At 36.9% G+C, this 15,398-nt stretch overlaps 2 protein-coding genes and 1 non-coding gene across 3 annotated transcripts; 1 reads left to right on the plus strand and 2 right to left on the minus strand.

The window, feature by feature from the left end:
* Positions 1 to 1,484: 1,484 nt before the first annotated feature.
* LOC145217117 (calcitonin gene-related peptide type 1 receptor-like) lies at positions 1,485 to 10,668 on the plus strand. The gene is made up of 12 exons (XM_080084544.1): positions 1,485 to 1,954; positions 3,739 to 3,861; positions 5,220 to 5,332; positions 5,477 to 5,568; positions 6,060 to 6,177; positions 6,300 to 6,453; positions 6,767 to 6,827; positions 7,465 to 7,534; positions 7,995 to 8,089; positions 8,464 to 8,644; positions 9,608 to 9,746; positions 9,911 to 10,668. The coding sequence occupies exons 1-12, from the start codon at positions 1,885 to 1,887 to the stop codon at positions 9,925 to 9,927; spliced, it is 1,233 nt and encodes a 410-aa protein (XP_079940670.1). The 5' UTR covers positions 1,485 to 1,884; the 3' UTR covers positions 9,928 to 10,668.
* Positions 8,175 to 8,247, minus strand: Trnar-acg (transfer RNA arginine (anticodon ACG)). Its single transcript has one exon. It is a non-coding gene; the product is annotated as a tRNA-Arg (tRNA).
* A 2,996-nt stretch (positions 10,669 to 13,664) lies between the features above and the next one.
* Positions 13,665 to 15,273, minus strand: LOC145236846 (putative potassium channel regulatory protein unc-93). Its single transcript, XM_080099687.1, has 3 exons — positions 15,138 to 15,273; positions 14,722 to 14,956; positions 13,665 to 13,869 (listed from the first exon to the last, which is right to left on the minus strand). Exons 1-3 carry the CDS (start codon positions 15,231 to 15,233, stop codon positions 13,829 to 13,831), a joined length of 372 nt encoding a protein of 123 aa, XP_079955813.1. The 5' UTR covers positions 15,234 to 15,273; the 3' UTR covers positions 13,665 to 13,828.
* Positions 15,274 to 15,398: the final 125 nt, after the last annotated feature.

The raw sequence follows: 15,398 nt of genomic DNA on the forward strand, positions 1-15,398 counted from the left end.
GACAATATCAAGGTCAAAGCAAGAGATTAAATTGAAAGATTTTTTCTGTTCTTTTTCACTGATTTTGTAGTTATGTGACAATAATGATGCAAAAAGAATACGCACAAAACTTTTAAAATGTGGGTTATTGCTTTCTAATAATCTGTCCTTAAGAATCTAAAAATAACCGCAACATTTGTTTACTGTAAATCCGCACAAACACGCGTGTGGGAACCCATTCGTTTTTGCTTGCAAAAACAACATATTTGTAGATCAAATGATGTGTATAGTAAATAGGTGAATGTAGGATATAGAATATATAAAATGGAAGTATATTAGAATGCCACATTTCTAGCTTTTTCTGTATCTGAATAAAGCTAGTAGCATGTGTCGCACATGAATTAATAAAACTCTTTTGTCCCCATTGATTTACGGTCACCAGCTCTGCTTCCATCTAATTGACAGCTGTCAATAACAACACAATACGTATCTCAGAGGCGCTTGTTATGACCAAAGTCTACACCCCAATAAAAAATCATAGTTATAGCCTGTAGGTTATTTTTCAAAAATCGTTAGCAAAGGTATTTGGAAGAAAGGTAAATGGGCCCCAAATCAATAGTACAAGCTCGTAACCGGCCCGAACCCGATTGAAAAAAGCTCAAATTAGGCCTAAAAGTTAGATTTAATAAGGTAAAATTACCACATGCATACAATGTGGTATCGAGACGGATTGTCGAACTTGCTGGGCAGGAACAAAAACAATTAAAACTTATCTTCGGACAAAATTTGTTACTCCAAAGAGATTTATTGACTCTTTAAAATACAAGTATGTTTTTTGTATATATGCATGATACACAGGCTAAATTAATGTTATGCAGTGTTTGCTTTTTTACTTCAATAGTTTGCTTTTTTATGGAATTGTTGCTGATTTTTTTTTTGGAGGGCGATGTCCGGACGTCGAAGCAAATAAAAGAACATTCATTCTAAACAGTGGTCTTTACCTAGGATACAAATACATCCAATTCAACTTGGATCGTTTCAATTTAACGTTGTCTTGGTCTGTATTTGCGTTAAAAGGTCACAAAAATGCGAATTTCCAGTTCGTTCTGAAGAATAAAACCAACAAGGCTTTACCTGGATAGATAGAATGTTGAAGCAACAAATCCCTGCGTAAAATAAATAAGCCATGGCAATGCTTTTTAATGGTAGCAAAGGTGGGTCCTTGTGCTCGTTCGGTCATCGCAGGCGCCAGTGCAAATCGATCAAATCGTCATGTAATTGTCGGGCGTGCTGGCCGACAGTCATTCTGCAAAACGCGCGCGTGGCGTTAAACGCAGACAAGAGTGAAATAAAAGCTTTTGGTTTGTAATTGTGTGAGGACCAGTTTTTGTTTTCTTCACTGGGAGTTTTGAAGTACACCATGAGACAGTCGTTTAAATTTGAAACGAAAGATAAAATAAAGAGTATGACGAGTTTTGCTTTTGGTACAAATTTTAGTCATTTAAATTGTGCTTTTGGAATATATACGTCGAAACCGAGTTTGAAAAAGATTACAGACAGTAAACTCTCAGACTCGATATTTTTACCCCTCGAATCGAAAATAAACCATTTAAAATTTATCGAAGTGTTTTTACTTTAATAAAAATTTAACGAATATTTTACCATTCTAACAAGAAAGTTTATTATCTTTTTAGTAAAGGTATTACATCTAAGGCGGTCCAGTTCGATTAGTTGGCATTTGGTTATTTGTTCGAAATACTTTTCTTAATTGTACAACCCAAATTTTAAGTTAGGTATTTGAGGAAAAAATGTTTTCTTGTTACTTCTTAGATCTTTGGTTCGTAGTAGGCCTACTTAATGCGATCCAATTGGCTCTAGTTTGGTTTTTGACATTGGTATATTTTCATGGATCCAAACACGTTGTCGCTGCGACGCAGCCAGTTTCAATGCTTTCTTGAAGAAAACAACACATCCGGTGAGGGTTAACCTAGATTGGTGAATGATAGTTTTTGGACACCTGCAAAACCATCCATTATCCCCTAATCTGTCTTTTAGATGACAAAAATGCAAAGAAAAAGGATTGGCCCTTATCATGCTCTGCCGACAAGAGTGTGTTTTAAAATCACATAGTTGACCCTTTTGATCTCTTACCCGGCCTGCTTTATTTTAACGCTCTATGCACAATACACTTCATTTACATTTTCCATTACAGATAGGCTATTAATCACGGCTTTGACGGTTGGTGGGACCTTTTCATGAACAAGCGAGCGAAATTGTATTCCCCCAGGCCCAGTGTCACAATAATCGATAAATTCATTTTTTGATCTTAACACGTATTGACCATTCATCCTGTGGTAGGACACATGTAATCTTCAAGTAATAGTCGCTTGACGTTTGAAGATGGGAATGCGGGATATAAATTTGTAATTGTGAATCGTACATGATTGATATGGACATTGTTATAGATGTGTGTGAACGTATTCCGGTAATGGTTGAGGGGGACCCCAGCCGACGTTCATAAAGTGCGTTCGTGGTCGGTTTTATTGTTGCTTAGATGGTACACAGTTACAAGTTATATACGTATATCTCAACCCTTTGTAAACATGACTACTATGCTGTAAAAATACGCTTATACGCTGTAAAAAATACGCTTATAAATACCACATGTATACTTTGTACACCCAAATAGGATACTACATATCACAAATACTTACCTTTGGAACGTTATCAACCGCTTCAAATGGGAATTAAACTGATGGTTCTTTATTAAAATTTGGGTTTTAAGCAATCTCTTGTCCAATTATTTTGCATGGCTATAAATACGCAACATTAATATTTAAAACGTAGATCCACTTAGTGGTAAAAATCCCTTGCGATTAACGTTGATAAGATAAGCGATAATTTTATCTCATTGCTCAACCGGGTACTATGCCAAAAAGTAAAAAGCTGTCTGACACGAAAAAAATATTGTATTACTTTCCAACACCTTTAGGATGCGAAGGTCATGTTGATGCCGCGGTGTGAGAAAACAGTGTAAACCGCCAAAATCTACTTTTTAAAAAAAATTGGCATTTACATTTGCATTAAGAGTCAAGCAAATTACAAACAATTCATGCTTCGTATTTCTACTTATGGCATTTTGTTCTCTTATCAAGGGTTAAATATGTAAACAGCGGTAAATAGGCCGTTTTTGGCCAGCAGTACTTTTTTGGACAGCAGTACTTACACTTCGGCGACAGAAGTCACTTTTTTGTTCGGCCGAGTCTCTGGGCCAAAGCCCAGTGGGAAATCAAAGCCTCTTTTGATAGCCATCTTAATGCACACCACATAGGATTGCACTACCACATAAATCCCTTACAACAGGGGTTCTTAACCAGGGGTACATGTACCACTTGGGGGTACAAAGTACCAAAGCAGGGGGTACGACAGTCAGTGTGAAATTATACATTATTTAGACATATTTGTGAGGAATGCGTAACACGTTACTTTGTTATATGTAGTTGATTTCAATTGACTGATTGTTGGTGTGCTGTAATATTTTTGAACTTACAACACTGTTTTAATGCACGCAGTCAACACGTAAGTTATAAATGCACTGAGTTTAATTCTTATTATTGTTTACTTCCGTTGGCCATTGTAGACAGGGGGTACAAGAAAATTTTATTAAAGCTCAAGGGGTACAAGCACTAAAAAGGTTAAGAAACATTGCCTTACAAGCACCCACTGAACAACGACTTAATACATTTCACTATTGTTCAGATGTTGCAAACGCTGGTTCATGCCCTGCTGTATGGGACGGTCTGTTATGTTGGAACGCGCAGAAAAACAACAGTGAAATATTACAATTCTGTCCCTCTTATGTTGCAGATTTCATTGCAGACGGTAAGAGCATTGCGTTTCTTTTTACTTAAATCAGTGTGGTCTGACACCACAAAACGCCAAGTGATGCGACTCGGTGAACATCTTCAACTGTTCTGAATTTAAAATCTTTTAAGTTAGATTTTCTTGGTTTATTTTCTGATCGGAAGCGATTCATGATAAGCGTTGTACCGAATCTGTTTGGACCAAACCGATTGTTCGGTAGTTAGGGTGAATAAATTAGGTCGAATCAATTGAATCGTTAATTTATGACGTACCGCGAAGTCATGAAGTACCTTTTGCTTCACGTAAATTTGGACCTATACGTTTTGCTTTACTTTTAAGCAAACGGTCTTGCCAGTACAACAAGATAGACGTGCTACATTATAATCAAACCATAATGTTTTGAAATGTATGTTATTTGCCAGGATTTTATCTGATGTGCTTTTTACATGATTTTATTGTGTGTGTAACTGTGGTGAAAAGCCACGTTTTGCGCTATAAAGTTGTGTGCGTAAAACACGTGATGTATTACCTCTGCTTTCCGATTTTTCTTTTTCTTTCACAAACAATGCACTTTTTTATTTTTTTATTTTATTATTGTGTTTTTTGTTGATCACGTTGATTGCACAATATTTTGCAGAGTATCTTACCACACAAATTTTAGGAGAAAGGTATAATGTCTAATATTGTCACTCAAATTGGATACTTGTGCGACCGCTTTCTTAAGTTACAGTACTAGTTTTTGGAAAGAAATAGATTACTATAGCAATGACGTAACTTGTGATCAGCAAATGCTCATGTTGAACTTAACAATCAATAAACATATGGAAACCAATGCAATTTCTCATTACATTGATTACAGCCTAGAGTGCGTTCATTGGGGATGACACAGTGAAGTCGATAGAATAAAACGAAATACTGACTGGTCGATATTAATCTCCCAAAAGTCACGTAATCGCCCACTGATCAAAGTCAGCATATTTACTTATACCACAAAAATCAGCGATAGAACAGTGTATGTAATCGATTATGTGCCACACTTCCAAGGCTTACAACGCTTTTCGTTGACTCTCCAACGCTTTTCGTTGATTGTTGTAAGCTTAATAGACTTGGGGCGTTTGGCGATTTGAAAAACCATGTTTTTGGCGGAAATATACTGGGCTTACGTCTGACCTTTGATGGACCTGATTTAGGCTGCGGACCTTACTCCAAAAATTGCATTCTGGTGTTAGTCGAACGACAAAATTGGATCGTGATTCAAATCTTTTGTTTAAGGGATGATTCAAATTTCAAACGTTAATTCCTATATTGTCAAATCCTAATGCGAACAAATACTTGTTGGTTTTTGTGCTTTAATTCACTGTTATATTTTTTGCCAGGTCTTGCCTTTAAGGAATGTGAAGGTCATGGGTCATGGTTTCGTCATCCTGCTAGCAACTGGACATGGACGAATTATACTTCGTGCAAAAAAGACGTGCAACAAGATAAAGAAGTAATGAGGTGTTTTTAGCTACAGCACACAGTGAAACAAGTGTAAAGATAGAGTTAGTACACCCTTTATGTCATTTAAGAAATAGTATAAGTTTTCGTAAAGTTCTATGTTTAACTTAAAGGAAACTTTTGTTTTACATTTCAGACAGTTTTTGTTCAGTTTTACCTGACAATATGCGGTTACATTCTTTCCGTGGGAGCGCTGATTTTATCCCTTATCATTTTTACAACTTTCAGGTAAACTTGCAAATCATTGCCTTTATGCGTATAGAAATTTAATTTACAGGGCTTACACATTAGCAAAAATAAAACACTAATAGTCCTAACAAACGTGTATAGTTTTATGTGATAAGTTACTTCACATCAGTGATCGGCAAATATTCGTAGCTTTTTGTTGTTGTATCAATAAACACAACTTCAATAAAAAAGTTTCCTCATTAACTTTTATTTGATGGTGCGTCGCAAGTCCAGAAAACTTTTCCAGAGGCGTCACAACAAAAAAGGTTTGAGGAACACTGGGTTACACCATTAAACTCGAACCAGTGATCTATAATTACACCCAACGGCAGCCTCCACGTCGCGGCCAAAATCAGAAAAGGTTGTGCGGCCCACTAAAAATTACATCGCGGTCCACATAGTTGCCGACCACTGCTTTACATTATGTACATTGCGGTATCAAAACTTATTAACGAAGGGTTTTATAACTACACTTGTTTTTGTATTTTTAGGTCTCTTCAGTGTCAACGTGTAACCATTCACAAAAACTTGTTTGCTTCCTACATTATTAGTGCGCTGACGTCTACAGCCTGGTTAATTTCGACAATACACCCCCCAGAGAACGCTCAGGTGGGGGTATCTGTTAGTACATTTTAGCGATATGTAACCACATGTTGTAACATTAATTTTTGTGTTTAAGATTCATGTAGTTTAAATCTTAACTTCTGCTAAACGTCAAATTATACTTCTAGTTTTGGTGCAAAGCTTTGAACGCGATTTTCCAGTACGCCGTGCTATGTAACTACTATTGGATGCTATGTGAAGGAATATATCTACATAGTTTTGCGGTGACGGCTGTGTTTCGTGATGAACAAAGCATGTCTTTGTTCCTTGTACTTGGGTGGGGTACGTTTTTTATTCATTTTGTTTCTTTATCATGAATATAACGTAACAAAAATCGTGTGTAGTTCACTTTGTCTGCGGCTGTATTTAAACTAGCTTTAAGTTTGGTAAGAAGTTTCTTTCATGCATCGCTTTATATACCTAATTGCAAAAAGATTTGATTATTGTGAAAGCCCATCTTTTTCTAGGCATATATTTTCGAACAAATAGATGTAAATTATCAAAACACAATCAATATTTCACTATAATTTACATTAGCTTATTTAATATTTGTTAATGGTAACCCCCTCTTAAGATTCCTACATTTGATTTAAAGGTGTACCAGCAATTCCAACTGCAATTTACGTGTTTGAACGGATTTTTGTCGACAACTTGGGGTAAGATTTAATTTGTATTGATGTTTCTAATTGTGTCACCTACATAAGCGTTGCTAATGTCATGATGATTCGTAACTTAAGTATTGAAGTGTCCGAAAAGGCGAAATGTCTTAAATCGCTGCGTTTTCTGGAGTTGCTTGAATTGTAGCCTAACTTATAAGGACTCTTTGTCAATGCTTCCCAACCCTTACAGCTCGCGACCCAATTTTTATTGTGGCTTTGTTTGGCGGACCACCATGACATTTGCTGAAAAAAATGACCAGTTATGATCAAGTATTTAACTTGCCCAGATTTTTAAGTCAAAAATATGGTTACGCATTTCAAAGATTAGGCTAACACAAGAACCGATCGACAAAAACGGCTTTGTTTCTCAATGTATGAGTTGTAGACTGTCCATGCTAAATTCCACTTTAATTTACACTTATTCTGTAGCACGCTGACATCAAATAAAAATGAAAATAGATATGAAACTCTTGCCAGCCCCCGCGAAATTGCTACATGGGCCCCTGAGGAACCGGGGTTTAAGAAACTTACAAGAATGCTTTTCGACCCATGTGTAAACTTTGCGCTTGGGAAACCCTGACAACTTTTACAAAAACTGCTTGTGTGCTAATACTAATTTTCATTTTTTTCGAAGCTGCTGGACTTTTGTGAAGACATCAATGACACACTACATTATCCACGGCCCTGTTTTTGTTGCATTATTGGTACGTGAAACTCCTACTGATTAGGCTATTGTACGCCTATAGTTTTACGCTTCAGCAGTCCTTAATTTTGTATGTTTTTGTACATCAGTTTTTGATTGTAGGTCGACATTCAATGGGCCTGGCGTACTGTGATAGGTCGACATTAGTTTTGTATGTAACTAAGTTTTATGGTAATTAGGCCTAAGTATACAGACATAGAGTCTAAAACAAATTTACACAAACGTTTTAAATACATCTACGTTGAAGCGGGCATGGTTTAAGACTAGGCTGGGCCGCATTTTATCTGCCAGTCGAATACCCCTGACCTAAGGCAACAACCTAAACGTAATTTGAAAAGAAATATTGATTACAGTAAAGTTCAATTTGGCACTAATGAAAGTTTTAAAAAGAGTCAACAGATATGCCATCAATTGGGCTAGCATGTGTTCTTTGCATTTTAAACCTGGTGTTTCATTTTTAGATCAATCTTGGCATTTTATTAAATCTTCTAAAAGTTTTATTGGACAAATTGAGATCATCTCCAGCGGGTAGCAGAAATGAATACGAAGGTTTCATGTGAGTGAAAACAGAAGAAAAACTGTAAATGTCCCAAAAAAATGTTTTTTCTCATTAAATGCGTGTGAAAAGTAACGTAAAAAAGCGAGCACGCCAGGACTCGAACCTGGAATCTTCTGATCCGTAGTCAGACGCGTTATCCATTGCGCCACGCGCCCGCCGTCTGTGTTCGGTGCTAGAATTGGTAATTAATGCTGCGCGTGACTACTTACTATGTGTTTTTTAGATGCTCGCGTGTTTCAGAATAGCCTTTTGTTTTAAAGCGTTGCGCAATTTTAAAATAAAGCACTGCACTACTTAATATGTGAGTTGAACATGCAAAGTAGGCAAAAATAATACTTTTTTTGAGTATTGAACTTTTTGTTATTTTTCAGACTTGCTGTACGTGTCACCTTAATCTTGGTCCCGCTTCTTGGCGCCCACCATGTGTTGCTATCCCTTACCGTATTTATCAACAATACGACAGCCAGAGTTGTGGTGGATTACATACAAATAATATTAAATAGTTTACAAGGCTTCACTGTGGCTCTTATATTCTGCTTTTGCCATGAAGAGGTATGCTAAATAATTTTTAGCCTATCCAGCCCACATTTTAAAAAGTGCTGCTGCAATGGTTTCAGTATATGCTATGTAATTTCATAGGTAGCCTGTTCTTGCGATAAAAACGCACGAGACAATTGTGTTTCGTAACAAAGCAATGGTTTTGCTGGATTATTGGTTTGTTTGCCTGCCCTGATGTAAACACAGTTTAGCCCAACCTTTCTTGTGCCGTGACCCCTTGATAACATTTGCCAAGTTGCGGTGACCCCAATGATAAAATTAGTAGGCTCTAAATTAACATTGACTGTATCTTTTCTCAACAATAAAGTGGTCAATGAGTTTATTTAATTGGGACTAGGGGTTCATGGCCTAACATGAGTTGGGAACCATGCCTTAGGCCAGTGTTTCCCAACCTATGGGTCGCGACCCAAAATTGGGCCGCCTGACCATTCTGTTGGGTCGCCTGTTTTTGTGACAATAAGAACATCTACTTTTTCACGTCGTTTCGTACCGTTATTTTTTCCCGAGACTTTAAATTGTTGCCCAATAACAATTTTGTGACAACTTGGCGTGATAATAAGATTACTGTTTGTGACGTCATAAGGTATGTGTTAGCTCCGTTGTCTGGCTCATAATGCTTTAAACCAGCTCTAAATTCCGGGCGAAATGGAAATGTTTGGTCGATAAAACGATTAATATTTGTTTGATAATTTAATTTTCAGAACTGGCGTAGCAATTTTTAAAAACCTTGTCTAATTTAGAGACAAAAATACAACCAAAAGAGTCAAAATGCATGTCCATGGGTCGCGAGAAACCACAATACAAAATTTTGGGAAGTATTTGGGTCGCGTCAAAAAAAGGTTGGGAACCACTGCTCTTAGGCGACCCCTGGCAAATTGTCAAGCGACCCCAGTTGGGGTCGGGAACCACAGGTTGGGAACCGCTGGTTTAGACTAATTGATGTTGTCTACTCTGCAGGTACTTAGTAAGTGTCGACAAGTGTTGTCATCACATTTCTCATTTCAAACTCGCGACCGACATCAACCGCGCAGGGCTACACGTAAAGTGAGGACGCAAGGTAGTCTGATTCCAACTCAAACGGAAGGTTTGTCGCAAGGTGAGATTTAAATTTGCTTCAAAAATATGACTTCCTATGCTGCCTAATCCAGTGACACTTAACGTACAATTTCTAAAGTTAATGTAAACTATTGTTTATTTTTTAATCAAATACCACCCTAACTATATCCTTAACATTTGATTGCATTTTTCATGTGTGAAAAGTCGAAACGATGCTTTGATGTATCCAAACTTTCAACCAATCTTCAAAGCGATTCAATGCATGATTTTGTTGACACATGTAGAGATAATGTTACAAGCTGTGCTTATTCCGGAAAGAATCTTAGACTTGAAAGGAAAGACAAAACTGCCTTGAAGTGTATGATGTGTCGCTAAAATGAAAATACACAAAAATTAAAAAAGAAGCATTGCTACCATTGGATGCGAGTCATATTCTGCACTTGGCTATTACTTTTTTTCAGCATAGCTGCAATTTTTTTACACAATCAACAACATAGGCCTAAGTGTGCAATTGTAAACCATGTGCAAATGGACGAGAAAATGTGTACAATTAAAAACTCTAAGACAGTGGTTCTCAGCCGCCTGTCCGCAGACCGGTGCTGGTCCGCGTTAACTTTCCTGTCGGTCCGCGAAATATATTACAACTTTATATCTCAATTTAATTTTTAATATATATAAGGACAGCGTTTAACACGTATGATATCAAACACAGCAGCAAACTTCTCATCAAATTGAATTTTTCATACTTGTTTTGAATTGCATATTTTTGTCGTAATTGCATTGTGGGTAGATTTTGAAAGTTCCCCGGTCCGCAAAAATTGTTTAGAAAGTTTACCGGTCCGCAAACTTAAAAGGTTGCGAGAACCACTGCTCTAAGAATATAAAACATATAGCTTTAACATAAGTAAGCTACTGCTGCCAGGCATAGTATTAAGTTTATAGAGCTCTTCTGGCAAACTGCCAGGCTAGTATCAAGTTTATAGAGCTCTTTTGCCAGAAGAGCTCTACAAACTTGATAGCTTTAACATGCTTGCGTCAGATAAATAAACCTTTTTTCTTTCTACTTTTATTTTGCGGATGTTTTCTGTTCCTGGTTTTGTTTCAGGACAATTATCAAATATAAGTTAAACATGTTTTTTTTGCAAAAAAAAATTTTTTGAAGCACGAAAATGACTTATTACCTTGGAAAACACCTGTACTACCCGACAAGTTAAGGAGGTTATTTTACCAGAGCTTTTTTCGTTGTCTTATTATTTACTCAGTCTGAAATTCATTAAATACTGATGTAATTTAAAATCGCCAGTAGTTATGCACATCGAAAATAGGATGGCGAAAGAAATCTTATACTGACAAATGCCGACAGCTCCCAGCATCAGGATTGGTTTTTTTTCGCACGCAAAGTGCAGCGATCTATGTACACCGAACTCAAAATTCGTCAGAATACCAACATAACCACATAACAAAGCAAAGCTATTATGCTTGTCGACTCTGCCTAAATGTCTGTGGTACAATGAGCAGACGGCTTAATGCATTTCCGAAACGTTATTTAAGCTGAAAAGCATAGCAAATTAATTATTTCAGCTATTGGAAATTAGAATGTTCCATAATGCTTGCGCCTATCCAAGCCAAAATAAAAACGATTACACTACCCAAGAAGCATATTCTGTTGGCATCCACGACAGATACAGAACATACACGACAAGGTCAGACAGGACTGCGAAACATAACACTGGTCTCACGCCGTAGTTACCCATTTCTCGTCTACCGATGTAAGTTCAAATCGCGTAACTAAATGCCCTGATTATGGAGCACATTCGGACCTGTGAATTGGTTTAAAAAAGTAGTTCTTATGTGGCACCAAAGAAAAATTATCAAACAACTGCATAACATGATAAAATAAACTTCAAAAAACAGCTTCAAGGCCATCTAAGGCTAAGCAATCGTTATACCTAACTTACGCCCTTGACACTTGACGCATAAGCTCGTGATGCCTCAGAGAATAAAATTCCGACGATCAATCCCCCGTAAAAGTTTGCTGGAATTCTGAGAATCTGTCGCCAATCTTTAGCTTGTTCAAGCCAATAGTGTTTGGCTGCAAAATTTGTCACATGATAATTTATCAGGATATCACGCCTTTTTATTTCAAACAATATGATATCGACAGTGGTGGGATTCAAATGATTTGTCAGTCGGTTACTTTTGACAGTAACCAGTAATGCTAACCGGTTCGCTGATCTCATAAAATTTCGTGAGACAGTTCTATATCGAACCGGTGCGAATCGGCTGAATCCCACCATATGTGACTAACAGTCTGCTTTTTGCCAGTTTCCAGTTTCACTGTAATTTCGTCATCATTAACAAGTTTGACGTCATTCTCTCTTCCTCGTTTGCTTTTGACTTTTCATTAACATGAAGAGGAATTTCGGGTGGGAAACAAATATGAATTATAGCATGAAAACTTTTTTAAACACATGTATTTTTTTACCTAATCTCCTGAAAGGAGAGTAGGCTAACCATTCTCATAGGCAGCAATTTGCTTTTTTTGTGATTCTTACCAAAACCACCAACAATATTTATACTGAACTGCAGCAGAACCATGGAACTATAGCAGCATAACTCGACAACATATTAACAAATATCTTCTTTTAATGCTTCGTTTTGCTTCTTTTCTTGTCAAAGATTCTTTATTTGGCATGTCGTCGATACCATTCTTTATTTGGCATGTCGTCGTAAAAAGTTGGTGCTATAGCCCTACAACAGTGGTGGGATTCGAATTTTTGTCAGCTGGTTCTATCACGATTGTTGTCATACTTTAAAGTCATATTTTTCAGCCAGTTCTGTTACAAAAATGCCATTAATACTAACCAGTATTGCTAACCGGTTTGCTGATCTCATAAAATTTCGTGAGACGGTTCTAAAGAACCGATGCGAACCGTCTGAATCCCACCACTGCCCTACAGCAAACACAAGACAGCCAAAAATGAGAAAAGATTGTGCCTTTTTATCGCGCAAACTTTTTTGAACCTACATGTTTTCAATTTTGTGTGTATTTTAAATTGTAATTTATCAGCATTTATTCGACAAAATGTCGTATCTAGAGAAACTGCCTCCTCTCTGAGAATCAACAACTGTTAGATCCGTGGTCTTTGACCTGAATGCAGCTGAATTTCACTAAATGCTCCGATTGTGCCACAAATTTCGACCTATATATTTACAAATTACTATAGGGATTTGGGTTATGCTGCTTCTTGCGTGTTTGTTTGAACCAAATGTGCAGGGTGTTTTTCTAGTTGTATATTCACATACAGCTAAACAAGTTTTGCGCCTCTGCCAAAACATTCATGTAATGCCTTTTGTCAAGTTGCCAAATCATCGTCCATATGTTGGGATATCCGCGAGTCTACAATCTATAATGTGTAAATATCACACAGGTATCCAGCATACACATCCAATCACACAGACCAGACACATACACATTTTAAGCTGTTTCAGTGTGCTTTGATTAGGTTGTGTCTAATACCCCTGGCTCGTTTATTTACAGTTTTTTTGTGCTTTCTTTTCTTACATTCAATAGGCGCAGTAAATTTATTGCAAAAGCCAAAGAACAGCAGAACAGAAATAGTTTCCAATGAATTGTGTTGGATTACTGCCAAAACCGACAATTAAGGTAGTACTAACATATGGACCGCTCAATATATCACATTGAACCTTCTCATGTTGCTGATGTTTTTCTTTTGTTTTAATTTGTATCGGAGAACAACTGTCAAAACATAGTAGAACGTTAATGTTTTAGAAAGGCTGTGTTTTCTAAAAATACAAATAAACTGAGAACTTTAATGAAAGATAACTTTTATAGTTGCTCAGGCAATTCCAAAGCAAAGGTAGAATTCCTAAATGTTTTAAATACCTTTAACGAACAACAAAATTTTAAAACTGCCATTAAATAGCCCATGTATTCTACTGGCTTCACAAAGTAAAAAAGAAAACTAACTCACAAAGGCACACAGCCCCAAGTATCAAGATTGGAATCTGTATGTAGATTTTTTCACGCACGCAAAGTGCAGTGCTCCATCCATACTGAATCGCAAAACCAGCCGAAAACCAACAGCACCACATGGTGAATCAGAGTTCATGTTTGTCAGCAAACGACTCGGCGTAAAAGTCTGCAATTTCAACATTCTTAATTGAAAGTATGTATATTACTCGCTAAATTCTATTTGTAAAGCAGCAAATTATACATACGATTAACAAACTTAGGTACACTATAGACACGGCCTCATAAAGCAACGTTACAGAGTGCAAAAATGCTATGAATGTAAATAAACAAGCATCGTTAGAACGCGTTGTGTAGTCAAGTGCATCAATATTTTACCGGTGACAATAATAGCTTCGTTTCAAACGTTTAAATCAGGGGTTTCCAACCTTTTTACGATCTCGTACCACTTGGATGCTCTGTATTGCCACGCGTACCACTTCTTGCAGAACAACTAATTTGATCGAATCATATTTTATTCAGAATAATAACATTGACCTACTAAAACAACACTATATAAAGCTTAAGTTTGTAGCTTAAGATATATAACAGTAGATGGTATCTTTTAAGAGCAATCATTTGAAATAATTAACGCCCACTGTCACACAGCGTTGTACGGCTTTTCAAGCAACTGTGCTTCTTGTTGACAATTGTCATGACCTGTATTTTGAAGATCGCAATACGAAAACAACAGGAATAGTTACGTAACAATAAGAATAGGCTTCGGGAAAATTGTGTTTGGCACACAAAACCAAGAAACAAAGTAGAAAGTTCTGAATACAGGTTTTTATGAAAAAAACAGAAGCTACTCGCGTACCACCTGAAAAACCTTCACGTACCACTGGTGGTACGCGTACCACAGGTTGGGAACCCCTGGTTTAAATAAATAGGTGACTCAGTCGTTTTGTAATGATAACATTACGTTTTTTGAACGAATACTAATGTAACTATAATTTTTTATTTCGAAACGTTTGAAACTTACTTGTAAGTAACAGGTTCCACAGTGCTTGGCTCACACCAAGCCACATAAATATCAAATACGCAATCCAAGATGTTTCTTCTGTTGGAATCCACAACAGACACAGTACATACATGAGAAGGTCAAATAGGACAGCGAAACCCAACACAGGTCTCATGCCGTACTTGCCCATTACTCGACTCCCAACAAAATTCCCTATAGAGCTGTTAAGTGCTGCGATTATGGCACAAATTCCGACCTATATACAAATGAACGGGGTCAAAATTAAATGGTTTTATGCCGTTGTTCACTAGAATGGTCGCATGAGAATTACATAGTAAATAATCAAAGTATTTTAAGTTGTCTGAAACCGATTGCTTGTTAAGACTTTAAATGGTGTCTACTCTAGACAGAGCAGAGTAAATAAAAAATTATGAAACCTGGTTCACGCCCTTTACACAAGAAGCATAAGCTCGTGATGCGTCAGAGTATAAAAATCCAATAATTAGTTCATTGTAAAGATTGGCTGGACACATAGAATTTGCCTCCAATCTTTTGTTTGCTTTAAAATATCTCTTAGAGCAGCGGTTCCCAAACTGGGGTCCGTGGGGCAATTTTTGGGGGACCGCGAAGCGGTTGACGTAATTCTATAATCTTTTTTGGCGTCAGTTTGTGCCACTAAATAAGTTTAAATCAAAGTA

The sequence above is a fragment of the Phallusia mammillata genome, chromosome 1 (genome assembly GCF_965637545.1).
Source record: "Phallusia mammillata chromosome 1, kaPhaMamm4.hap1.1, whole genome shotgun sequence".
NCBI classification, from domain to species: domain Eukaryota; kingdom Metazoa; phylum Chordata; class Ascidiacea; order Phlebobranchia; family Ascidiidae; genus Phallusia; species Phallusia mammillata.